This window comes from Passer domesticus, chromosome 2 (assembly GCF_036417665.1).
Source record: "Passer domesticus isolate bPasDom1 chromosome 2, bPasDom1.hap1, whole genome shotgun sequence".
Classification (NCBI taxonomy): domain Eukaryota; kingdom Metazoa; phylum Chordata; class Aves; order Passeriformes; family Passeridae; genus Passer; species Passer domesticus.
The window spans coordinates 105,239,679-105,264,315 of record NC_087475.1 but is presented as its reverse complement, the minus strand read 5'-3'; the positions used below and the strand labels follow the sequence as shown (position 1 = coordinate 105,264,315).

General features: G+C 46.2%; 2 protein-coding genes across 7 annotated transcripts in view; one reads left to right on the top strand and one right to left on the bottom strand.

Annotated features, from left to right (window-relative positions):
- Positions 1-17,032, top strand: part of GSK3B (glycogen synthase kinase 3 beta) — a 149,412-nt gene extending 132,380 nt beyond the window's left edge. For both annotated transcript variants that reach the window (XM_064410275.1, XM_064410274.1), the window contains 2 exons: positions 4,213-4,311; positions 11,274-17,032. In XM_064410275.1, the coding sequence (XP_064266345.1) occupies positions 4,213-4,311; positions 11,274-11,341 (167 nt within the window). In that variant the 3' untranslated portion in view covers positions 11,342-17,032. The remainder of the gene's footprint in view (positions 1-4,212; positions 4,312-11,273) is intronic.
- CFAP91 (cilia and flagella associated protein 91) overlaps positions 13,489-24,637 on the bottom strand; it is a 41,421-nt gene continuing 30,272 nt past the window's right edge. For all 5 annotated transcript variants that reach the window (XM_064410269.1, XM_064410271.1, XM_064410267.1 and 2 more), the window contains one exon: positions 13,489-24,560. The gene's annotated coding sequence lies outside the window, so the exon portion shown is untranslated. The remainder of the gene's footprint in view (positions 24,561-24,637) is intronic.

Here is a 24,637-nt window from a genome sequence, read left to right as displayed (position 1 = left end):
GCAAGTTTAAAGCTCCTCTTTTGCCATTCTAAGGAGCTCATGTGCTCTCGCTCACAAAATGACTCCTAGGAATGGTAAGAGAAAACAGTTTGTGTGGAGCAATTTCCTAAAGATAAAAAAAAGCAAATTTCTTTCATCTACAGGTGCCAGTTTACCATGTATAAGGGGAAGGCAGGATACAGGCTGATCAGTAATGCATTTCCAAACAAGCTCTGTCAGAGCAGGTGACCAGTCAAACTCAAAAAAAACCCCAAAAACCAGAGTTATTTTTAAATGAACTCAAGATGTACAAGAAGCTTTTGGTCCTCCTATGACTACTGTTCGGTCCTTGTTCTGTGATCTTTACTGTGCAAGGTTCCATCAAACTGGCTGCTCCAGAGCAGAAATCCCAACTGGGAAACAGATCATTAGATGGATAATGAGTCATGTTAAGTCATCTGTGCTAATTTAAAAAGTAATGAAAGACAATTTTGTTTTAAATAGAATTTGTTTTCAACAGGCAATATTAAGTTCTAGAAGTGTTTGATTTGGCTGTATCCAGTTGTCTGAAACCCATGAAGTAGGAGGTGACTGCAGAGGGCTTGAAGGCAAAGCTGTTAGAAATAACAAGATAAATATGACCATTAAGGCATTGGACTGATTTTCAAAAAGAAATCAAACATCATACCAAATCTGCTGACCTGGGCACTGATGCTGTTCAGATAGAGTCCAGAAAAAGAGCAGTGAGGGTATATGGAAGATCAAGATCATGGTCTTTGGCAGCCAGCTGTAGTTGTGGGGCATGTGGGTGTTTATCTTAGAGAATAAATCTGTTGAAGAGACCATTGTCTGGTCATTTGTAATGTCTTGCCTGTAAGTTTCTCTTAGTTTGTTTAAATTAGCATTGTATGCTAATTGGGTTTTGAAAAAGTTCTTTTGGCTAAGGAAGTATCTCTACTAGCCCAGAGCTGCAATTCAGTTAGGCTTTTAGATCTGCAAGACAAAAAGCAATTTTTCTCTTAGAAGCCACATTTTCAAATAGTCTGTGAAATGACTGCTATTTTCCTGAACTACTTGTAACATGTCAGCAATTGTGCTACGTCACAAAGGCTAATGTCACTCCATGTTGGCCACTGAAGACTGTAAAATTCTTTCAGTGATTCAGCACTTTTAGGAATGGTTATCATGATTCTCAAAGATAAATTGCTTTTTTATTTAAGGGGGAGTGCATTGGGATTTTTGTTTATATTTTAATGACCCTAGCCTGTGACCCCTTTTTTTAAAATTTAGATATAAATTTAAAATAGATATAGATAGATAATAGATATATGTTTATGTGTAGATATAATGGAAAGTTTGTTGTTGTGACAAAAAAAAACCAACATGGTAGAAGAATAATTTTTCCAGGGAATTCTTGGGAGTGTTGATATATCAAGTAAAATAATACTGAAAAAGAACACTGCACTGTTTCTCAATACCAGGCATTTTCTTGTGTTTGGGGAATGAAGGTGATCTGGTCTTTCAGTAAAACTGGACATTTTCATTCCTGCTCCTTCTTGGAGATCTTAAGTGGCTGCAAATGGTATGATTTGATCAGCAGAAAGCCAAGGGTGTTCTCCCAGGCGATGTGGGTGGGAGTTGGGTCTCATAAATGAATTGTGATAGCTGCTCTGTTCACATCATGATACTGAAAACTTTTGTCTGGATTGCCTTGACCACAATAACTTCTTGCAGCTGTATTGGTTATCATTTATCCAGCCTTGAGTTGCACATTTGGTTTCCATAACCAGGCTACAGTTGAACACCCTGCCCAAATACTATGGGGGAAATCACCAAGGACAAAGATTTGCAGTATTTTGCAGACTGCAGATAATCACAGGTGAATCTTTCTCCTCAGTATTGCCATGTCTCATCCTTAGAGATGGGATAGGTGCAAAAATACATTTTAGCAAAAATTCAAACAAGTTCTCAAGCAAAGCCCCAATTAAACTTCAACCAAAAGAGTCTACTTTACTTTGTTTATATCTCCTCTGAATTGGCTGCTCCTCTTAAGTTCAAGACTTTCAGAGTTTGCTGAATTTAAGAAAATTCATATCAAGAAAGATAGTGTGAGGTTTGAGAAGGGAACAGGATCAGTCTTCTAGTCTTTACGAAAGTTCCTTAAGGTAGCTTCAGAGAAATAGTTGCACTTGCATTAAACACAACAAAAAGCCATTATTATTGCCACAATACAAAAGGAGATGTTCTGGCAACATCAGATGGAGGAGGAATGAAAAGGGGTCAAAGTGGCCTTGCAGGCCTGGTGTTCTGTCTGATCACCTGGTTCTTGGGCTACAGCAACACTGACAGTCTATAGCTGCACCTCGAGGCACCATGCAGCACCGGAAGGTAACAAGTGTCATGGGGTTTCCTTGTTTTAGTTCTGCTTTTGTTTGGATCACAGCCCCCTGTTGTTTTCAGTAATGAGCAGAAAATATTGCAGGGGTGATTGAAACTTTCAAAAGAGCAACGTAAAGAGTAGGTTCCCAGTAATAAAAGGTTTGAGAAACAGATTCAGAAAAAAAATACTAAGGGAGCAACATTTTCTAGCACAAAGCAGCTAATGCTCAAGATAGTATTGAGGTATAGGTTTATAGCTGGTGTTCCACTTTGACACATAAGGATTCATGTTTCTTCAGTTTATTTTTCCATTTAAAGTGGAGATTCACAAATTTTGCATGACATTATGAATATATGAATTCTGAATTACACCCACTTGAATTGAAGATTTTGTATTTGTACAAGTGCTGTGAGTACTGAGGCTTTCTAAAAGGACTAGCTAGGTCTGCTTAGACCTGAACGGAATATTACAAGATAGATTAGATGGGTTGCAGGTAGTGTAGCAACCTGCTTGCATTCATAAGTGCTGAAACACCATCTTAAAATGTGTAGTAATAAGAGGCTTGTAATCAGGGGAGTCTTCTGCCTCTTGCCCTGCCCTCCCAGCAGTAATGAAACTTAATGTAACAGCAGAGAAGAAAAAAAAAAAAGGCAAGTGGACTGCTGTCCCTTTAAGCCCTGAGTTTAAAGCTAGCATTAAAGAATAGCAATAGCCTCTTAAAAATGAGCCCAAATAATTTGAGACTGTCCAAAAGCACCTCACTGAACCTATGCCACGATTTGGCTGGGCTTCTGTACAGCCTGTGCTATCTGGAGGTCTTGCGTAAAAAGCTGTCTATTCTCCTGTTCTCATTTCTCCTCCAGATGACCTCCTGGAGCTCCAAAAGTCAGCAGTCTCCTTCCGTGAGGTGACTGTTCACATCCTTTTTACCGGATGTTGCTTTCTCAGGAGACAGCCAGTCACTCCTGTTTCTGAAACAAACAGGACCTGTCTTGTCTCAGCTCAGTCCCACCTTCTGTGAGGCACTAGATTCTCTTGAAAGGGTGCCAGAAGATTGTCATTTGTTGGCAATGTGTTGCCCTTAATCCTCCCACAGTTGAGGCTGTAAGATGCCTATTTCTCATTCTGATACACACTGAAGCTATATTAGATTTGGAGCCTAAAAAGACATGACTATTTTTTCCCTGGTTAATGTCTTCAGACAGAATGATTGCATCATTTTGTTGTCCATTGAAATTGCCCAGCTGACCAATTCCCTTTGCCTTTCCCTGTCCTTCTAAAGGATACGTTACCTCTTCTTGGCCTCGCTCAAGGAGACTGCTGTGAGAGATTGGTCTTGGGTTCCTGGGTCCTTGAGAAAAAATGATGCTTGAGTGAGCCAAAGAACTAATCCCTGAAGCTCTTGGAGCAACTGTTGCAGCTGCTTGCTTGCTGAACCAGTGCCCAAAGCAGCACCACTGTTATCAGCCTTCTCCCTGGGACTGATTGCAGGTGGGCTTGTGAAGAAGGGGATCCTTCTCCAGTGCTCAGAAGGAAGCAGCATTATCAGGCCATTGACAAGGTACAGGCTTGGCTGGTTCTTTGCTCACTCCCAAGCCACTGTCTTTCTCTAGGAAATTACTCCTTTGCACCACTCTGTAGTTTTGGCAGTCTTGCTCTGGAGACTGCCTTGCTAAATATTGCTGTGTTTTCCTCTCGCTGGTTGGCAAAGAAGAAAATGTAATGTGACCTTGGGCTGTAAGGGCATGTGTTTCACCTGAGGTGCCATTACAGGGGGAAACCCTAGGAGCTGATCCTGCATGTGGAGCACTTTGTGGATGATGAGCTAACTGTTTGTTCCACCTCCCCTCCAGAACTGTCAAGTAACCCATCTTTGGCTTCGATCCTCATCCCTGCTCATGCCCGGAACCAAGCAGCTGCTTCAACCCCTACAAATGCTACAGCGGCCTCAGGTGAGAACATGCAACTGCCTGCCTCCCTCCCCATCCTCCCTCCTGCTGCCCAGGCACCTTCCCTCTGCTGAGGCCCACAAGCCACCTCAGCCCACAAAGTGAACAGGGAGGAAGGGATTGTTCTAGTATCACTTGAACCTTGGTCTTGGTAGATGGTCATTTGTGTGCTACCTGTGATCACCAACACAAATCTCAACCAAGGCACTCAAACTTGCATTTGATTGCTTAACTCGTTGGTCCTTCTCATGATTGGTTTGCACCTCATGTCTCTGCTCTCAGCCATCCTGAAATTAACACTGAGTTGGTGAATGAGTTGTGATGACTAGAAAGAAAAGAAGCAGCTAGCTCAGAGCATGTGGCCTCCATGTAGTGTGGATGATGAGAATTTTTCCCTAAGGGCATTGACATCTAAAAGTCTAGTTAGGGAGTTCAGTCAGCATGCTCACTGCCTCATCTTAGTAGTTGCAGTTGCTTCCTTACTGAGTTTGCTTGTGTCATCTTCAGGCACAAGGCAGATATTTTTGGGTTTTGGCCAGCACTGAGTGAATTTTTTAATTGCCTTCTGCTCTCTCAGATTTCTGTCAGAAACCTTTTAAAAGCTCACTGTTGGCCTTTAGCCACTTCATATTGTATTCTGTTTCCAGTGAAAGTTTTAACGCCTGGTAATACCAGTTGGGAGACTCCCAAAGAAACTCCCAGGTGCTGCAGGATGTGGCAGAGGTGATTCAGTATATGGCATTCTTCCTCTGAGTCAGCCCTGATTCAGCACACCAGAGGCTTTCTTGGGGCTTGGGCAACCAAAGGCAGGCTGCAAAACAGGTGTGCTGCCACATGTCCTGCATGCACATCAGCCCCAGCCCACAAGGGCTTGTCAGCCCTTTTGCAGTACAGGACACTTCCTTAGCATAGGATAGCTGATGAGCAGGAGGCCTGCTTCAAAAGCTGCTCTTGAAATGTGCAGGAAAGCATTTGCTGGCTGATGTGCTGGACAGTTACCTGATACTGGATGCACTTGGTCCAGACAGTGCTGTACAGAGGGAATTTTCATATTCTGGGACAGATGCACTCAGGTTTGAAAGATAAGATTTCTCTCTGAAATTGTAGTAGCAGTAGATTCAAGGCACAACTTGTACCATTTATGTACTCTGAATTTAGGACAAAGCAAAACTGCTATTTTCAAATTTGCTGTGTTTGTTTCATACACTTGGCAGTATTTTGCAAATAGTCATGTTCTCTGTTTGCCTCTTACGTGCATCTGTTGCTCAACAACAAGTGAGAAAACAGATAAAGTAGTAAAAGTGATTAAAGTACAAAATACAAACATGGAAAATTATTTTAAGCCTTTGTGAAATATATTGTTTCACCTAATATCCCTTTCATGCACTTTATGGAGTTCTCTCCACCAAGACACAAGCCTTGAGGAATTAATGGGGTTAAAAAATCTGTTTTCACTTGGCACTTTTCAAGGGCTTGTATAGGAAGAAAATGCGTTAGTCCAAGTCCTAAATGTGAAGTATTAAAAAAAAAATTCCAAAAGCTCCAACCCGTTCCATATTATTGATGTCAACATTTTTAAAGCTTCTGTCTGCAAGCACTGCACTGAGTTGGGATATGTCCTCCTATTTGTGGTTCAAAACCAAAAATTATATCCTAGCTGATTGGAAAGAAATTGTGAAATTAAGTTTAGTATTGCACAGCTTTGGATTTCTGCAGTTGGTTGTTTCTTACTGACGTGGGTTTCTCACAGCAGGCCGTGGGAATGTCATCAGAGTTAGGATGTTTAGGACTAGGTCCTGTTGAGGTTCTTTTAATCTGTTCTGCTTTGCATGCTGATGCTACACTTAGCAAGAGATTTTCATACAAGGAGTCCCTTCTTTCTCTATACCCCCTACACCTCCCAGAGCAGTAAATGTTAAGTTCCTCAGTTACTGCTAAAGCACTGTGGGATCAAGTCTCCTACCTAACCAGGGCATCCTGATAGGCAGGAGACTTCTCTGCAAATCATTTGTGTGAGCAAGCAGTACATGTTCAGAAACTGCTTTTCTGAGTGACGATGATACAGCAAAATGTAGCTCTCAAAGCAATAAAGGGAAGAGCAAATATGTAACTGTAATTCACATTACTAGTGCATAACTTGTGCCTCTCTCTAGCAAGCAGTGTTAAAAACCCACATTTATTGGCAATTTCCTCTTCTCTTGAGGCAAAAAGCTGTACTTGCTCTAGTAATGGAACCTGGCTTTGTAGTGGGACTATGTAGCCTTGCTGCTCTGACATTAGTAAATTCTCCTAAACATTTATGAGAAACTCTGACATAGTAGCATGTCTAAAGCAAAGTGGAGGGGAAAAAGGATGAGATTTGTTGGCCCCTGCTTGAAATGATGTGCTAGCTTTCTGTGAAGTATGCTGGCCATTGATGAAGAGTGCCAATGCAGTCGTATTCCTGGGGCTGGCTAGAGGAGGAAGAGGATGGTTTAATAACTGTGCAGCCACAGCATCTGAGAGGGGATGGTGCAGACCAAGCTGAATGCAATGCATATCTGCTTGTGTGACTATGTTTTTCTTCCTGGATCAGGCAGCAGTAGTAGTTACCTTTCTGTTAGTCAGCATTAAGATGGGAAGAGTGTAATTGCCATCTGCAGGGAAGTTGTGCCAGCAGGGATTCTGGGGTCATCGTCTTAGGCATCCCGCTGTGTTGATCCCATGTAATCCCAAATGCAATGGTGTGTCTGAACTTTCAGCAACAAAACAGATTAGAGCTGGTGTTACCTACCAGTGTGTCATAGTTAAAAAACACCACAGTGCTCCATGAAATAAGATTTAGTGCATTTGTGGTTTTCAAATTGAAGGAATTTTGAAAAACTTGAATTCCTTAACCAGGAGAAGATGGGCAAGCAATTCTCTCAGAGTTCTACAAGCTCAGAACAGGGATGAATCCATGACAAGAGAAGTAAAACATTTTACCAGGTTTGCTCAGAGTCTGTATTTCTACATCCATAGGCAGGCACAATATGAAAACCAGGCTATCCTCCTCCTTCCCCTTGTCTCTTCGGCTGTCCTGTGAGGATTCCCAGGCTGGTGGTAGCTTTGTTTCTGTATCTTTGCAGATGAGCAGCACAGCCTGTCAGCATCACAAATGCACCCAGCTAATGCTGTCAGCAGTGCTAATGGGCTTTCCCAGTCTGAGCTGGCATCTCTGTCACTCTCTGAACTGTAGCCCTGTCTTTCCCTTTCAGGAGGTTTTTAAGGAGTGTCACGTACCCTCCAAGAAAGCTGAGGCACTCCTTAGAGGGAAAAGCTGAGTTGGAAGAAGTTCTCTATAATGATGAGAGAAGCTTTTGCCCTGTGTTTGAAAGAACTTTTGGAAGCAGCTAGCACTTAAGCCCTGGTGACACTTCTTTGCCTGCACAGGCAGAGGTGTCAGGCAGTGGTCCAGGACAACAAGGCTGCCCTGACCTTGAGCTGGGCACTCGTCTGTCCTGTGCCACAAAGCTGCGTGCCAGCTCCTAGCTGTGCTCCCCAGCAGGGCTTTTCTGTCCTCTCAGCATTGCTGAGGGCCTAGATTTCCTTCTATTAGGCCCAAATACAGATTTTTCATGGTGAGAAATGCATGTGCAGAGAACCTTGTACTCCAGTTGTGCTCTTTTTCTGGTGCTTCAGCAAAGCTATGCTGGAATAAGCCCCTCTTTGTTCCTCAAATATTCTGTTGAAACAGAGTCAACAAATGAGCTGACATGTTAAAATACTGCATTTTCTTGCAGGCTAGGAACCAGGGCAGCCTTGAGCATGCTCTGCCCTCTGTCTCAGCCAGAGGGGACTTCTGTATATATGTATATATTGTTGTGAAAAGCCCCAAGAAAATATTCTTGACCTGCATCACCTGATTTATTTTAACATGTGGCGTATATATTTCTCAGTGTTACGGTGATGACAGAAAAGGAGCCTATGTTACATGAAGTAGCTCTATCCCCTCCTCTTTATTTTTCTTTATCTCTGTGTAGTAGCAATGTCATGATAACAATTTCAGCCTCTACTGTCTTCAGGAAATTGAGATCAAAAGACACATTTCATTTCAACAAATGAAATATGAGCACTTTTTGTACACATACAGAGAAATCCTCTGCCAACAGTATAGAATCCAGCTGGACTGCTTGCATCAGGCACTGCCACAGTGCATTAACTGCAGTTTATCCATACTTGAAAATTAATCTAGAGCAGGCATAGTGAGAGTTTAAAGTGTAGAAACTATTATCTGGCTAGCTGGGTCACTGCTGTTTTCTGTGGTCATTTTTGGTCTGCATGCATATGGGATTTGGGAATTGCTCCTTCAGGGAAATTCTCCACGTAGGAAGGCATCTGTCTCCTGCAAGACCACCTTCCCATGTAACACAGGTACTGCCGTCGTGCTGCCTTGATGCTTTAGTTGTGAGCTTTTTTTTTTGTCATGGTGGTCATTCCTTTGTAAAGGAGGGGATGCAATTAATTTGGGGTGAGATGAAAGGGAATCAGAAACTCCCAGGGCAGTCATTTGGCATCCTCTGCCCACAGGACGATTTGTCTTTCTTCCCACACATTCCTTGCAGCATTTCCTTTTCAAATAGGCATCACCCTCTCTTCCCACTTGTCAGTTGTGTTTCTGGATGCTGCTGATTGTTTGATTTCCTATTTTTGTCGCTGTTGTTGGTGTTATTTAATTTGTGACTCAGCAAGTGCTGCCCATTTCTAGCCGGCATGTTGGCAGACTGGAGGGAAGGGATGCCATCCAGAGGGACCTTGGAAGGCTTGAGGAGCGCCTGTGCAAAACTCACGGAGTTCAACAGGACCAAGAGCAAGGTCCTGCCCCTTGGTCAGGGCACCCCAGGCACAAATACAGGCTGGGCAGAGAATGGATTGAGAGCAGCCATGAGGAGGAGGAGGATTTGGGGGTGTTGGTTGATGAGAGGTTGGACATAAGTTGACAATGTGCACTTCTAGCCCAGAAAGCCCAATGTATCCTGGGCTGCATCAAAAGTAGCTTGGGCAGCAGGTCAGGAGAGGTGATTCTGCCCCTTGGCTCTGGTCTGTGACCCCCCACCTGAAGGGCTGTGCCCAGCTCTGTGGCCACCAGCATCAGGATGTGAACCTGCTGGAGCAAGTCCAGAGGAAGGTGATTAGATTATCAGGGCCTGGAGCACCTCTCCCTTGAGAGAGTTGTGGCTGTTCAGCCCAGAGAAGAGAAGGCTCTGGGAAAACCATGTAGCAAACTTCCAGGACCTAAAGGGGGCCTACAAGAGAGCCAGAAAGGGTCTTTTCACAAGGCCATCAAGTGTTAGGACAAGGGGAAACGGGTTCACACTGAAAGAGGGTAGATTTAGATGAGGAATAAATTTTTTACTGTGAGACTGGTGAGGCACTGGCATAGGTTGCCCAGAAAAGCTATGGCTGCCCCTGGAACTGTTCAAGGCCAGGATGGATGGGGCTTTGGGAAACCTGCTCTAATGGGAGGTATCCCTGGCCTTGGCAGGGAAGTTGGAACTGGATGTTCTTTAAGGTCCCTTCCCCAAAGCAGTCCATGATTCAGTTCATTGGCGTTGTTCATGGCAGTGGTCAGGTAAGTGTGGCTGAAGAGGAGGGGGTTTGCTAACAGGTGACTGTAGAGCATTGCCTGTGATGGAGAAATGTGACTGCACACACCCAGTGCCCACTGTTGTGTTTTGTCATGTCTGGTATTGCAGCCCTTCAGGCTGAGGTCACCAAATCTGTTCATTCTTTTTATAAACCCTTTCCATGTGTCTTTTCAAATACACTGTTTGCTCAGTCTGCCCTCTTCTGTACCAAGGTAATAAGTCTTTCTGATGTTTTTTCCTGTTGCAGTACCAATAGCTTTGCAGTTAATCTTAGTAAATTAAGTGGTGGGTGAAATGCATGACAGTCTCTTGGAGAAAACCTCATTTAATACCTTTTGCCCATCCTGTATTTTACACATTTAGGTGTTTAGCCACTTACCTATAAGTATCTTATAGTCTTTATGACTTGGCTAATTTGATACTATATAGAATGGTTCCAAGTGAAATTGGTGCATTTTTTCCCCCTACCTATTCTTCTAATACTAAGAATATTTTTTTAGAGGAAATACCTGATGCATGCAGCCTATGAAACCACAGTTACAATTAATTTCCTTTTGATATTTCTTTGCAAACCCTCCATTTTCTTGAAATGCACTTTGACACATGCCCTTGATCCTGTGACTTGTCTCTCTGTCAAGCACTGCCCCTCCCTGAAAGGTGTTGGAGGCATTTACTGAAGAGATCCAATCCTCTAACATATCATGTGCTTGCATAAACCTCATTACTGGCTTCAGACCCTGATGTTAATCTGCTTCAGCAGTTCAGAGGGTGGCAGATCCAGCTTGGGTTGAGCAACAGCAGCAGACTTGAAAGACTTTCTCAGGCAACAAGTGCATGAATTGCACATTGGCACACCACTGTTTCTGCCAGGGGAGCGGGCTTGTCACATTCCTTGTCTGCACTCATTCACACAACTAACAGGCAGACTTATTATAAGAAGGACTAACTAACAACGTGAAAGTTTCATATTCACCAATGTGAAACCTCATAGTGACCACAGACACTGGTGTTGGCTTTGGCAATGCCACTGTGCCTTGTCCTGCAGTTACGGGATGTAACACAGATGACTTCGCACTGCACAGCCAGTGTTACAGACTGCAGAACCTGCTGGAGCCCAGCCCTCAGCACTCCAGGATGCTTTTTCCCTGCTTAAAGACCACCTTCCATCTTTCCCCAGATTGCGTTGTTCCATCTACATGTCCTAAAGTCAGGGCAGTCATCCTAACCAAACACCTTCTTGGCGGGAGTTGTGGGTTTCCCCTTGTGGAGAATGTCACAGCTGTTGTTTCCAATGTGTCTCTGTTTTGGAGGTAATGCTGGTTGTTTTTTCTCTCTCCCCTTCTCGTCTGTTGTTTGCAGATGTTAACGCAGGAGAACGAGTTCAGACCAATAGTGTAGCTACAGCATCAGCCTCCAACTCCACCTGAACCAGTACCAAGCAGCCAGCTGCACAGGAAAAATCACCAGTAATTTGAGTCTTGCTCAGCAACACTGGTCACATTTGGAAAGAAAATTAAAAAGAGGAAAAAAAAATCCAACAAAACAACAAACCAACCAACCTGTTCATTTTAGTGTTCAATTTTTTATTATTATTATTGTTGTTCTTATTTAACCTTGTAAAATATCTATAAATACAAACCAGTTTCATTGTATTCTCACTCTGCAGGGTGTCCGGGGCAGGGGACTAGGTGGGGGGAGGAGGGAAAGCGGAGCAATACAATACACCAATGTCTCCCCTCGACAATCTCTTCATGTTGGAAGTTTGCTGTTGTGTACTTCAGAACCAGGACTCTTGCCTCATACCCCCTCCCACAACAGAAAGAAGGAAAAAAACGAAACAAACAAATCCCAAACCTCATTCTCTGCTGAAGTTCTCTTTTTTTTTTTTACCCTCTTTTTTTATTTTCTTTTTAAGTGAAGTTTCGGACTTTGATGTAGTGCACAGCTTGAATTTGGTCGGGAGCTTAGCAGGGGTCATTCAACAGAGCTCAGCGTTTCTTGTCAGCAAATCCATTTCCCAGGTTATCTGAAGAACTGCCCTGGCTCAGCACCGGGAGCGGGCGACGTGGTAGGAAAATAGTTTGCCATGGGGTTGGGGGGAGGGTTTGCCATGTGTCTAAGGCTTGAACCGCTAGCGGAAGCCTTTCATTTTAAAAATCAGTGCTAGTGATGAGGAAATCTGCAGCTTCATGTGGGGAAAGTCTTGCCCGAGTGGGTGATATATAATATAATACACACACATGCACGGACAGCAGCAGTCGGCTCTGCCGAGGCATCCCCTTTGCCCAGCTCCTGCTTTCCGTGTCTCGGGCCGGCTCCCAGCTTCAGCAGAGAAGAGCGGACGAACAAAATCCTCGGCAGGGGCAGGGGCCCAGCTGGTGGATGGATGTTAAGGGACTTTTTGGGAAGTGGTCACTGTGAAAGTGTGTTTGGTTGGGTTTTTTTCTCACCCCACCCCTCCTTGGCTCTTGATTTGAACAGACTTTTCCCTTTCCTAAGGTGCATACAGGAAAAGGACACCAGGGTTTATAATGTGAACTGTAACAGGCTACTGGTTTATTTTGTAATACTTTTTTTTTAACTGCAGTTTTAACTTGCAGGATGCCACAATTCTCTGATAGTTCTGATTTTAAATCCACAGGTAGAATCTGTATTTAATTTTCATCTTTTTTAACCTCTTGCTTTTTCTTTTTTTTTTGATCTCTATTTATTGATGCGTGTTGCCACGTCGCCATTATGTCTTTACATTGGTAGAATGTTAAAATACACATCCGAATGCTCTTGATGGTAATTTGTACCTGCTGACTTGTAGGAAAGCTGGCTCTATATGAGTGTGTGTGTATATATATTATATAAATATATACATGTATACATAGATACAATACTGCTTTTTTTATTTTGTCGACGATCTTGAATCAGTCTGACTGAAGCGTGAGGTGAATGCTTGTTCTAGTCCATCAGTTCAGGGTCCAGGTTTCCTCCCTGCGACGGCGTGCGGTGCGAGCATCCACGTCTCTCTTCCTGAAGTCAAAGCAATATTCCTTGCGAATGGGTCAGGTGAGCGGCCGGATGCAGCCCCGGCGCGGCATCGAGAATTTCGGAGACCTGATCTTGTGGTAGGCTTGCGGTTGGTGTCCGCTCCAGCCTTATCCTTCTTCAGAGAAACTGTAGTCACCTTTGGTGCTTACCGAGCCGTTCCTCGACCTGCGGATCTCTAAGGCAAGCAGTTGCTTTTCGGGAACACGCGGAACCTCGTGTGGCCCGGGGGGAACCGGCAGTAGCGGCTTTGGAAGCTCGGCCGCCGCAGGGGCGGCAGGGGCTTGGTCACGAGCTCGGTGTGTTTCTTCTTGTACCTTTTATGCTGTTGACGTGGGATTTTTTGGAAACTGTCTCTTAGCAGCCCCAGAACTGATAAAAGCTCTGCCCTCTCCCTCCTGCCTGGCACGCGGTGGGTTTGGGGACGCAGAGGCTGATTGAAGAGGTGAGTGACCACCTACCATGAAACCAATAAACCCTCAAGTTATACCCCTCAGCGATTTGCTGTTGGGCACACACAAAAAAAAAAAAAAAAGAAGTTTTAAAGCTTTTTTGCATTCTGGCTGGCTGCAAAGGAAAGCACACCCACGTTGAGAAACAAGGCTTTCCAAATCCTTACCTGCAACTTAATAGAAAGGGCTGAAGAGCGTCTTAATGCGTGCGCTCGGCTAGTCAGTGTCCTGAAAGGTAAGTGAAGGGGCTTGGTTGACCCAGTGATCCAAATTCATGCAGGAGACTCAAAAAGTAGGACAGTGGCAGGGTATGGATCTGCTGTATAGACAAGACTGCTGAAGCATTGGCCACGGGCGCTGTTATTTGGAGGCAGTAAATTACAGAGTCTTTAAAAAAAAAAAAGTAATAAACATATATCGAAGAAAAAATGCTGCTTGTGCCAGGACATGTGGCTTTTCTTTTTCATTTTTTTTGTTAAAGACTGGTGGAGGGGAGTCAGAGCGTTTCTCTCTGGTTTTGTGGCTGTGCCGGCGTCTGTGTGTGTCTCGTGTGTGTGTTAGGCTGGGGGGAGGGTCGGGGTGCCCCTCTGGTTTTATTTCTGTTTTCAAGGATCATAGCAGGATCACACACTCTTTTATACAAGTTAGATCCAGGTCTTTGGACAACCTTTTTTTGTAAATAAGAAAAAAAAAAAAAAGAAAAAACACAGAAAAATAACAACAAAAAACAAAGCTCCTCACCAAATTCAAGCTTGTACATTATTATTTTTGATTGTTTTTGAATTTTGAGTTTTATTGTTTTGTATGTAAATATGTGGACCCAGGAACTGTTATTAATGAGCAAAAAGTTACCGTTCAGGGCAGTGATTCTGTTTAATAATCAGACAAAATGTAGACGAGCTTTTTAAAGCCATATAGTTTTAACTCTGTACAGTAGGTACCGGCCTGTATTATTGTAACAATAACTCTAGCGATGTATAGTGTATCTATATAGTTTGGAGTGCCTTCGCTTCCATGATTTTTTGAATTTTATTTCCCTTTTATTTTTTTCTCCTCCTTCTTTATTAACAATGTCTCCTACCCCAAACCCGCATCTTTGCTCCCCCCTCCCCACCCCGCTTTCTAACTCTTTGAGTGCTGTAAGGTTTCGGTGATAACCCTGATCAGTAGCGGAACGAAAAGAAACCGTCTCCACCGTCATTCACTTCACTGGAGCCGCGGCTTTGTTCTGGGAGTCTCCAAGGTGCCCACGCTGCCCTCCTCCTCCCGCTAGCAGCAGCTGGTTTCATTCGGACCCTTGCCCTAGCAGCCCGCTTAGATTTTGCTCGTGTCTCCCACCCTCCCTGCGGCTGTGCCGGGGGCAGCGGAAAGGGCCCCCAGGGAGGGAAATCCCCACATCCTGCAGGGTTGCTGTGCTCCAGCCCTTGGGCTGCGGTGGGAGCGGGGGCATCGCTGTAGGAGACTGCTGCGGTGGTTTTTTCTGCCGGGAGGACTTTGTTCCCTTTCTTCTCCCTGTTTTTTTCCCCCACATCCTTCCCCGAAGTCACTTTTGTTTTCTTGAGATAAGTTTAACATGACTCTTGATTTCTTGTGCCCAGCACGAAGGCCTTGTTTCTAAAACTAGTTTGCTTGTGTTTTACTACCTTGTTAGTATTCCACATAAGATTGTCTTGAATGGGAAAACACGTAACTCTTTACCAAACCAAAGGTTGCTGTTTTATTTCGAAGCATCTCGTGTTCATTCCAGTGAAGCAGAGGCTGCACTTTCTTTCTGGTGACACGAAGGTCAGTGATGCCAAGCTGTTGGCGACAGTATCTGCTCAGAGCTGTCCTTCTCTTCTTTTACACTCTTTTGGGCTTCTTTTTTAACCCAGTGTGCTCTTGATGTGTCCTTTACATCCGCCCTGCCGTAGTGGGTCCCTGGGCCGGGCTGGATCGCAGTCTGTCTCCCCCGATGGACGCTCCATCAGGACACTGGTGTTCTTTACTATTAAACTTATCTACCTTGCTAGGGAAAAAGAAAAAAAATTACCTGCAAAAGAAAATTGACTGGTAGAAGACCCCTGAACACTCTGTCCCCTTATTTCGAAGCCAAGCTTTACCTAAAATAATGGCAGGTGCCTACGACTTGCAACCTAAAATTCCCCCCCAGTTTTCAGTACTTGGAAAAGCAGAAGTCAAGCAGCCTGTCAGACTCGTACTCCTGTACTAGGAACCTCAGCAACCGCGGAGAAAAAGGAAAAGCCGATGAGGAAAAGCACAGTAGGGTATTCGGTCCGGGCTCTGCCTTCCGGAGACTGCCAGCGGGTACCCCTGGGGTGGCAGCTGATTTCCACGGGGCTCTCGGCCGGTTCTGGTCGTAGTTGGCTTCGTTTTGCAACACTGCAATAATGGCAAAACGACAGGAAAGGAAAACAGTACCTAAGGGGTTAGCTCGAGAAAAGTAGCTTCCTTGTGTTGGTCTTTCTCAATTTATTTTTAATATATATATATAAAATATATTTATATATATATAATTTGCTTGCCTGTAAAATTTGCGTTCATTAATGTGTTGCTGATGGATCACTTGGGCCTGTACACACCAATTAGCGTGACCACTTCCATCTTAAAAACAGAAATCTAAATATATATATATTAAGGACTGTGGGTTGTATACAAACTATTGCATACACTTGTGCAAATCTGTCTTGATTTAAAGGAAAAGCAAAACCTGTATAACATTATTACTACTTGAATGCCTCTGTGACTGATTTTTTTTTCATTTTAAATATAAACTTTTTTTGTGGAAAGTATGCTTAATGTTTTATTATTTCCCCCGCCCCATTCCCCTTGTAAATACGTTTTGTTCTGTGTGACTCGGTTCGGAAATAGTTAACTGGTACTGTAATTTGCATTAAATAAAAAGTAGGTTAGCCTGGAAATGAAATTTAAAAAATACCAAGTGTGTGGTCTTTATTTCAAAAAAATTGCCCTATTCTTCCCTCCTCCTCTCTCCCTTCTCTGACCCTTGTTCCTCACCCTCATGCCTCTTTCCACTCTGCGAGAATAGGTGGACGTGAATCTTTGTAATAATAAAGAAAAAACTCAAGAAATGAGCATGTTTTCTTAAATGAGCTGTGTTATTCCATGCTATTTTTAAAGAGATGCCAGCTTGTCTATGATACCGTTTGATTTGATGGAGAGAGGAACCCTGGGACATAAATATTTCAAATTGAAACCAACCAATCTTCCTTTACCGTCCACCTATAGATACAAACTTAAGAACCTGTGTAAACTGCTGGCTTTGAATCCTGCACTCATGGTTGTTTGGGTTGTTTTTTTTTAAATCATTGGATCCCATTAGTAATGTTATTTGGTGGTGATCTGTAAAGTTTGTCGAGACCACGTCCAGTGGACCGTTCCTCCAGCAAATCAGCACATAGCTATCTCTGAGTTGGGTTTCCGGTACTGGATAATGTATGTATTAAACATGACATGTCTATTAGCGCAAAAAGAAAAAAGAAAAAAAAAATAAAAATCCTTTTTTGGGCTGGCTGACCTGGCCGAATCCATTCTGTCGCTATCCTAAAGGCTAGATGCGAGGTCATGTGACTGCTGCTTCAATAAAAACAAATTTATATTGCAAAGAGACTCCTCTTGCTTTGTTTGTGTGCCACGAGCCGCGGGTGTTCCCATGAAACCGGGCTGGAGCCTCCCCTCTGGAGGCCCTCCAGGACAAGTGGGAGCAGGGTGGGAAGGGGCTCCTGCTGGGTCCACACGGTGAGTGCTGAGTCAGGATCCCTTTGATCCGCTCCTGATTGCCAAGTGTGTGTCTGGGGGCTGTTCTGGCCCCCCTGGCTGCTGGAGCTGTGCCCCTGGGAGCAGGTGCCGCTACGCCCCGGCTCCCTGAGCACCTTGGAGCTTGGGTTGTGCAGCTCTGGGGGTGACAGGGCCACGTGGGCACCCAGCCTGGCTGCCCCAGAAGCAACACACTGAGTGGAGGCTGCTGTCCACTTAAGTGGACTTAAGTCTGTCCCACAAGGTCACCAGGATTCTGGATGCATCCAACTCGTGCTGAGACTGGGACTGCTCTCCTCGGCCAGTCTGGCCCTGGCATTCAGGGTGGCCACTTGGACCTGCAAACGCATTGCTGCCAAAATTACAGCGCCTCTCTGGGTGAGTTAATTCATTTAAAGCTTGCCTCTGCTGGGAGTTCATCACAATCCCTGGTGATTTGGGGTGGTGGTCAGTGATCCTTGGGCACTTCTCTGGATGGACGTGCACTGGGACCTCCTGCCTCTTGTGACCTTCCCTCACCTGGAATGCAAGTTGTGGGCTCTCTTTATGCACTGTCTTTGCATGGGAACTCTCAGCTGCAGTCTCAGGTCTCTTTTCTGAATGTCAGAGCAAAATGAACAGAACTCGAGCACCTCATAACTTCCTGCTAAGCTGACTGGAAGGGGATCTTCAGCTCCTTCACAGCTTTGTGATGTTTCCAATTATATCTCCTCTACAGTTGTTTTGAACACCCTCTTTAAGCTGCAGTACCAAAAGCAGCCAGAGGTTCCCTACAGTTTTCTCCCCAGCATCAATGAAGGCACTGGAGAGCACGTGGTAGCTGCTACCTGTCTGTCTCCTTACCTGAGGATTGCATTCACCCTTCTGCACGGAGGCTGCAGCTGTCCAGTTTATCCAGCTTGCCCTCCCATTGTAACTCCTGCAAGCATTGCCTGTGGGACTGTTGCAGTTTCGTATTGTGTTCCAACCATCCTTCTAAAAGATGTAATGAAACACCTTAGCATCAAGAGCCTGTCCTTGCACAACCTTCCAGGGAGCATCATTCTGTCACTCTGTGGGAAAACACTTTTTGAGACCCATCTGCAAACCAGGGTCAAATCCACTTAGCTGTCGGTCACCAACGCTTTGGGATGATTTAAAATGCTAATCCGAGAGCAAAGCAGCACCGAGCTGAATGCAGAACAAGAGTCTGCTCCACTGATGTGCTTTGTCTTTATCGAGCGAGCTGCCAGCCATCTGCGTTGGAATTAAAAGTCGGTGTCAAGGCTCCTGGCACCATTTGTTATCTGGAAGGTGGCAGCTTTTGGGCTGCTGGTGGGAAGGTCCAAGTGGCTTTCTGTGTGAGAAGAGCCACAAAGAAGGAGGAGGAGGGAAGCGAGCCGCAAGCTGCAGAGGGGAGAGAAGAGCACTGCAGTTTGTCTGAGGCACCACGTCCAGTTGCTTGGAGACGGCGAGCCCAGCAGATGGTACCAACCTCACCAGCCAGCCTGGAACCTCACTTCCCTCCCTGGGCTCTGGAAGGGCTTGGCTGGGCCCTTGTCCTGTCATCCTTTTCTAGTCTTGAAGGGTGGTGCTGTGGCTTTGCTAAACCAGCTGTGCACAAAGGCTGCAAGGCCCAAATGCTCCCAAATCCAAGCTCTGGTAGGAAAGGAAGGTGTGTAGGTGTCAATGCCCCACTGGGCACGACAGGAAAGCCGGGCTCTGTCTGGGTGTGAGTGTTGTACGATGTGAGGCTTTGGGGCTCTGGTCTCTGACCCCCAAAACAAACTCCTGCTGGAGCTCATCTCAGGTGAGAGTACAGGTGAGTGCTCAGGGCTGTAAGGGAGAGCTGGACTTTACAGCTTTGGCCAGTGCAGGAATGCAACCTGGATCTTGCTGCACACCCAGCTAAATATCTGGCACAGATATTTCTTTGTGTATCTTACTGCTCCCTGAGTCTTCTTGCAGTCGGGTAGGTGTCCCATGCAGTCAGTGGAGTTAAAGCCTTCTCTTCCAGGAATTCCCTGCTCTCTGCATCACCCCTCACTGCTCACATACTCCAGAGGTAAGGCTGGATCCTGCAGGACAAGTGGGGAATTAACAACCTCCTCCTTTGTGGAAGCTGTGCGTGGCTGCAGCAGGGCATTTCTGACCTGAGAAACTGGGGTGGCTGTGCCCTGAGAGCAGCGGGGCAGTGTGCCAAGGCCAGGGCTGGCTGCAGAGTCCCCCTGCTTGCTGCAGAGTGAGAAAATGTGGCTGTGGGCAAACAAGCCCTGTCCCCAGGCAGAGCTGCCGGCAGAGCACAAGCATCTGTCCCAGCAGAGGAGCCTCAGGCCCAGGGAACTGAGAATGAAATGGATTGCTAAGCAGAGACATTCGTTGGGGTTTTTTTCCCCTAAGTTTCTAAAAACTGGAGGGCGGCAGGAGTTGAAGCAGGGCTGTTCCTTGTCAGTGGCTGCTTGACCTCCCTGTGCTTTACCTCACCTCCAAGTGCTGAGCAGTCACAGGGTCCAGACACCTGCTGCTGACAGGGGGACGTGTGGCAGGTCCTGCCAGAGGGACACGGGGGCTGCAGGGAGCGAGGCAGGGTCAGGTGTGTGGTGGGAGCAGCACGGGAGCTTGAGAGGAAGCAAAGGGCATTCCCACCCCCTCACCAGATCCCATCATCACTTTCCAGAACTCCCCTGCTGCAGCCAGGTGGGGGTTGGTCTCCTCTCCCAGGTAACAAGCGAGAGGACAAGAGGAAATGGTCTCGAGTTGCACCAGGAAAGGTTTACACTGGATATTAGGAAAAAAAATTCTTCATGGAAAGGGTTGTCAAGCCCTGGAGCAGGCTGCCCAGGGAAGTCACCCACTGTCCCTGGAGATACCTAAAAAGATGTGGCACCTGGGGACATGGTTTAGTGGTGGACTGGCAGTGCTGGGTTAATGGTTGGACTTGGTGACTTTAGATGTCCTCTACAGCCTAAACAATTCTATAATTGTTTCTTCTGGCGTAACAGCAGCCATGCCCTCCTCCTCCCTCTGCAGCTCATTCCTGTAACCAAATCCTTTGCCAAGCCAGAGTGCTCAGGAGGAAGATGGTGCTTACTGGAAAAAACCAGGTAGTTTGAGAGCGTTTTTACTCAAGGAGATCATTGACGTTGTTTGGAATGCTGCCATAAGTTAGCAGCTTTGGAAAAAGGGACTGCCCAGCTGGGCACTCTTTGGACCATCTCAGTTACACCTCTTTTAGGATTTTAGTTTCACAGCACCAGGCCTAGGAAGAGGTTGGTCAATGGAAGCTGTTTCTGCTGGAGACAACAGATTTGGGGCCTGCACAACAATGAAAAAATGGTTTGCATTTGGCTGGAGGCAGAAAAATTATGTTGGCAGGCAGAGCGAGGCTTCAATTCAACAGGTAAGGAACCAACAGGGTGTTTGCAAGAGGCTCTTACTGGCTCAGTAACAAACAAAAGGCAGATTCTTAGGATCAATCCTGCAGTAACCCATGGAGAGAGCAGCAGATGCAGCTTCCAAGTCTCTACCACCTTTGTCTCACTGCAAATGGGCACCTCAGGGGCACTGCACGCTCCCGGCCACTCCCAAGGACAAGGACCGACATCCCCAGCACTGACTGAGGAGCTCCAGGATGGCCAGGAGTGCAGCTGCCATGCAAGCTCCCCACGGGGGGAACTGCAGGGGATAAATCCCATCTGGCCAGGCTCTGCAGTGGGCAGCTGCAACAGTGGGTGCTGGCAGGAGCAGCCACAGCTCTCAAGTCCATTGGGGATGCTGTGCTGAGCCAGGCAGTGCATGTGGGTACAGGCAAGCAGCCCTGCAGGAAGGAAAGGGGAATAGGACATCGCTTCCAAGTGCTACTTGAAGGACTGGGATGTGGCGCATAGGAGGAGGCCAAGAGAAGTGGCCTTGGCTCCAGCCAGAAGTGGAGGAAAAGGTGTGTGGGGTTGATGCAGCGTGTGGGAGAAAAGGAGGAATGAGAGGAATGAATGATATGATCAGAGCAGAGAGCTGGAGCTGCCCTGCTCCGTGGGTTTCAGCGCACACCCTTGCCCTCGGCCTGCTGGCGTTTTCTGTCTCGTGCAAACAGTGGCTGCTGAGATGCTTTCCTTGCCAGTTCTGCTCCAGGCAGTGGCTGGGAGGAGAGGTGGGAGCCTTGGTCCAGGGTGGTCCCGGGAAAATTGAATTTAGTAATCCAGGTGTACACATTCTGTCTCGGGGAGTTGGCAGTTTTGGCAGGTGTTCAAACCAATTCCCACCTCTCTGGTGGGATGGAAGGCAGGCACGGGAAAGAACAGCTCCCCATCCAAGCCCAGGCCCAATTCTGGAGGGCACTGTGGTGAGGAGGCTGGATGCCAGCACAACACTGATTCACCAATCATTAAAACACAGGAAAAGTTGCATGAGCAGGACTTCAGTGAAAGCAGGGAAACAGGACTTGGAGGAGATAGTCACTAATAATGCAACTGGGCCTTGTTAAAAGCCTTGAGCACGTGAGGACCATACTTGTAGGGTTAATCCCACTCTCCTAAAAAATGAAAAAAATTGTGTGAGGGCTGAATTGAGCCCAATGAAGTATGAGGCAAATCCTGTACACTTGCAAGGCCAGGAGCAGAGGGAACAGCTGTGTTCAGAAAGTGGCAGGAACTCTTTGAGCAGCACCACACCCAGGTCTATGGCTGCAGCTTTTGTGATGGTCATATTGCTTTTAAGGGAGGCAGGAGAGATGGGGGACTGTGGGTTTGGTGTGGTTTTCTGTTGACAGAAATGCAGACACTGTATGTTTCCAGTAAAGAAGGGCCCCAAGTCCTTTTTGCTGAACTGTTCTTGGTGCCACAGGATTTTCTCCTCCCACACCACCAGAGCTGTATTGGCAGGGAAGCCCTGGGACAATTTGCATTCATTCATTTACTGCAGAGACGAATGTTTCACCATTCTCAGGGCACAGTGACCCCAGAGGCCCGTTTAGCTCAGCCTTGTCTTCCCCACCTGCCAGGAGACAGGAGCCAGCAGAGCAGCACAGCCAGGCTCCCTCCCTGTGGGCAGCTGGTGAAAGAAAAGGGACAAGCTGCATTTTCCCTGTGTTTGCACTGTATTGGTGCAGCCCTGGAGGCATCTGCTGTGTTTGTTTCGGGTATGGGCTCCTCCCCAGGGTTGTTCTGCCTCCTGCTAGGAGAGGGAATGCTGCATTCTTATGCTGTTGATTTATGATCCCAATTCCCTCTCACTGCGCTCATTTTCTTTCTCAAAGTACATTCTGCAAAGCTTGAGAAAAAAACCCCACATGACAATTGAAAGCAGTTTCTACAGAAGAGTTTACTGCAGTAATCCTGCCGTGGCCTGCAGTTTACATGCCAGGCAATGTCATGTGGAAAAGATGGCTTTACACTGATGGTGTCCCTTAAATCATAATAGAAGCTGAGACATTTATAGCTCAGCCTGTGCACAGCATCTGGAGTCCCCTGCCCCCTCACTGTCATGCAAGGCTGTATCCCTACAGAAGACCAAAGTGCTGCAACCTCTGTCCATTCCCACACCTGTTGGAATGCTTATCTTTATAAAACCACATCAAATTGTACAATGAGCCAACATGCAGAACATTTATTTTGCCAGACCATCTTCAGAAATACAGCAAATGCCTCAATGGATGGGTCTTCCTGTTCCACTGTTCTGCTGCATCAAGTTTTCCATGTCTCTCCTATTACATTGGATCTTGTGATTCACGTTATTCCCCCCTCTTTTAACCAGGCTAAATTTGTCCAAGGTGGCCTGAGGCTACAGAGCCGATGCCTGCACAGCTTCTCCTCCCACACTGTGCAGAGTGTTTTGTTCTGTATTTTTGTATTTGCAACCTTCCCTTTTACTGACTAGCTATGAATACCATGAGAATTGCTCCAAATCCCCAGTCCCTGATGGGATCATCCTTACAGAGCCCTCACCAAAGCTGGTCACCCCTCTCTGACTCCTGCCAGACGTTGCAGCACTTACAGAGGCTGCCTGACCCCAGCAGTCCCCTGGTGTCCCTGCTTCAGTAACCTGGAGACCAGCAGTGATTTGGTGCAGCTCTTTTTCCTCTCTCCAGCTGTTATTTACTCCCCAGTGGAATACAGGGGTATCCAGACTCCTTTCTCCTCCCTCTTCCCTCCCTGTAAATTCCTTTTCCTGTACCCTGCCCCAGCCTAACCCACAAAACAAAGATCCGAGGCGGAATTTTTACAGGAATGCATTAATGAGCACCATTTTTGACCAGCTGCTGGTTTGTGTAGGAGAGGCACTATGGCTGGGATTAGCCAAACCACTCCTGAGCTTTACAGACCCAGCACAAGGAAAAGATGATCCACAGGGAGAAATGATGGCAGCAGGGAGAGATCAGCCTGCTACCACTGTAGCACTGAGGACCAGTACTGCTGCCGGCCGTGTAAGCTGGAGCCATCAATGAATGAGCATTTTGGGTGTGGTGGTGTGGCTGTGTCCGCCCCTCCAAAATGCGGAGCTTGGTGTAAATGTCCCTTTATGCGCTAAGGCCACAGCCCTCGGGAATTCTGACACGTGAGTGCTGGAGAGCTGAGCAAGCCTTGAGCTCTGTGGCAGATGCACTGCGCCTGTCTGAGCCCGCTGCTTCCCGACATCTGGAGCTGGAGCACCCCCGTGCCTGCAAACACGGCAAAGCCAGCACACAGCAAAGCCAGCATCCTTTCTGTGTAGCCCTCGGAGCTGGAGAGCCAGAGGGACTAACACTGTTCCAAGCAAAAACAGATTCTTGCCAGAATTGCTCTTTGCAGTGATAAAAGCAAGAAGCAGTCAGCTCAAAGAGGAACACTTCTGGAAAATGCATCAGCCCCACCATGCCCGTGTCATCCTGCTATCACCCAAGTTTGTGCCAGACACTGCCTGCTTGTCAGAAACCACCCTGCTGAGGTCAGGGGCACCTCTTCTTTCTCCAAGGACTAATAATGTAAAAAGATGATCTGAGTGGTTTTGTTCAGCTCCTATGCTTTATTAATAGCAGTGCTAATGCAGGAAGCCCCTGGGCCTTAAACCACTAAAGAAATCAGTGGGACACACTTGTCTGTGGATGGTCTCAACTCAAAATTTTCCACTTACGGACTATTTTTTCATTTAATGTTATTGAAGCAAAGAAATACCACCAAAAGCCCAGGTGCAGATTTTTATTTGTCTGTGCCAGGAAAACAAACAAGGAATGCTAACACTGCTTTCTCATTCAAGCTTCTCTAAATAATTAGAACAGAAAAATTAGCTAATGAAGTCCAAAGCAAGTTGGGGAGGGAGTGGAGGTAGCTGCCACACCAAAATGTACACAGAATGATTCCAGGACAACACTGCTGGCAGGCAGCAGAAGGGATAGCCCAAGGGAGAGAGAGGGTTTTCCATCCAGGGCACCCTGAAAAAGTAAATATAATGTGCTTCCCTCTCCCTCACCATGCTCCCAACTCAAATCATAGAGGGGAAGGGAAACCC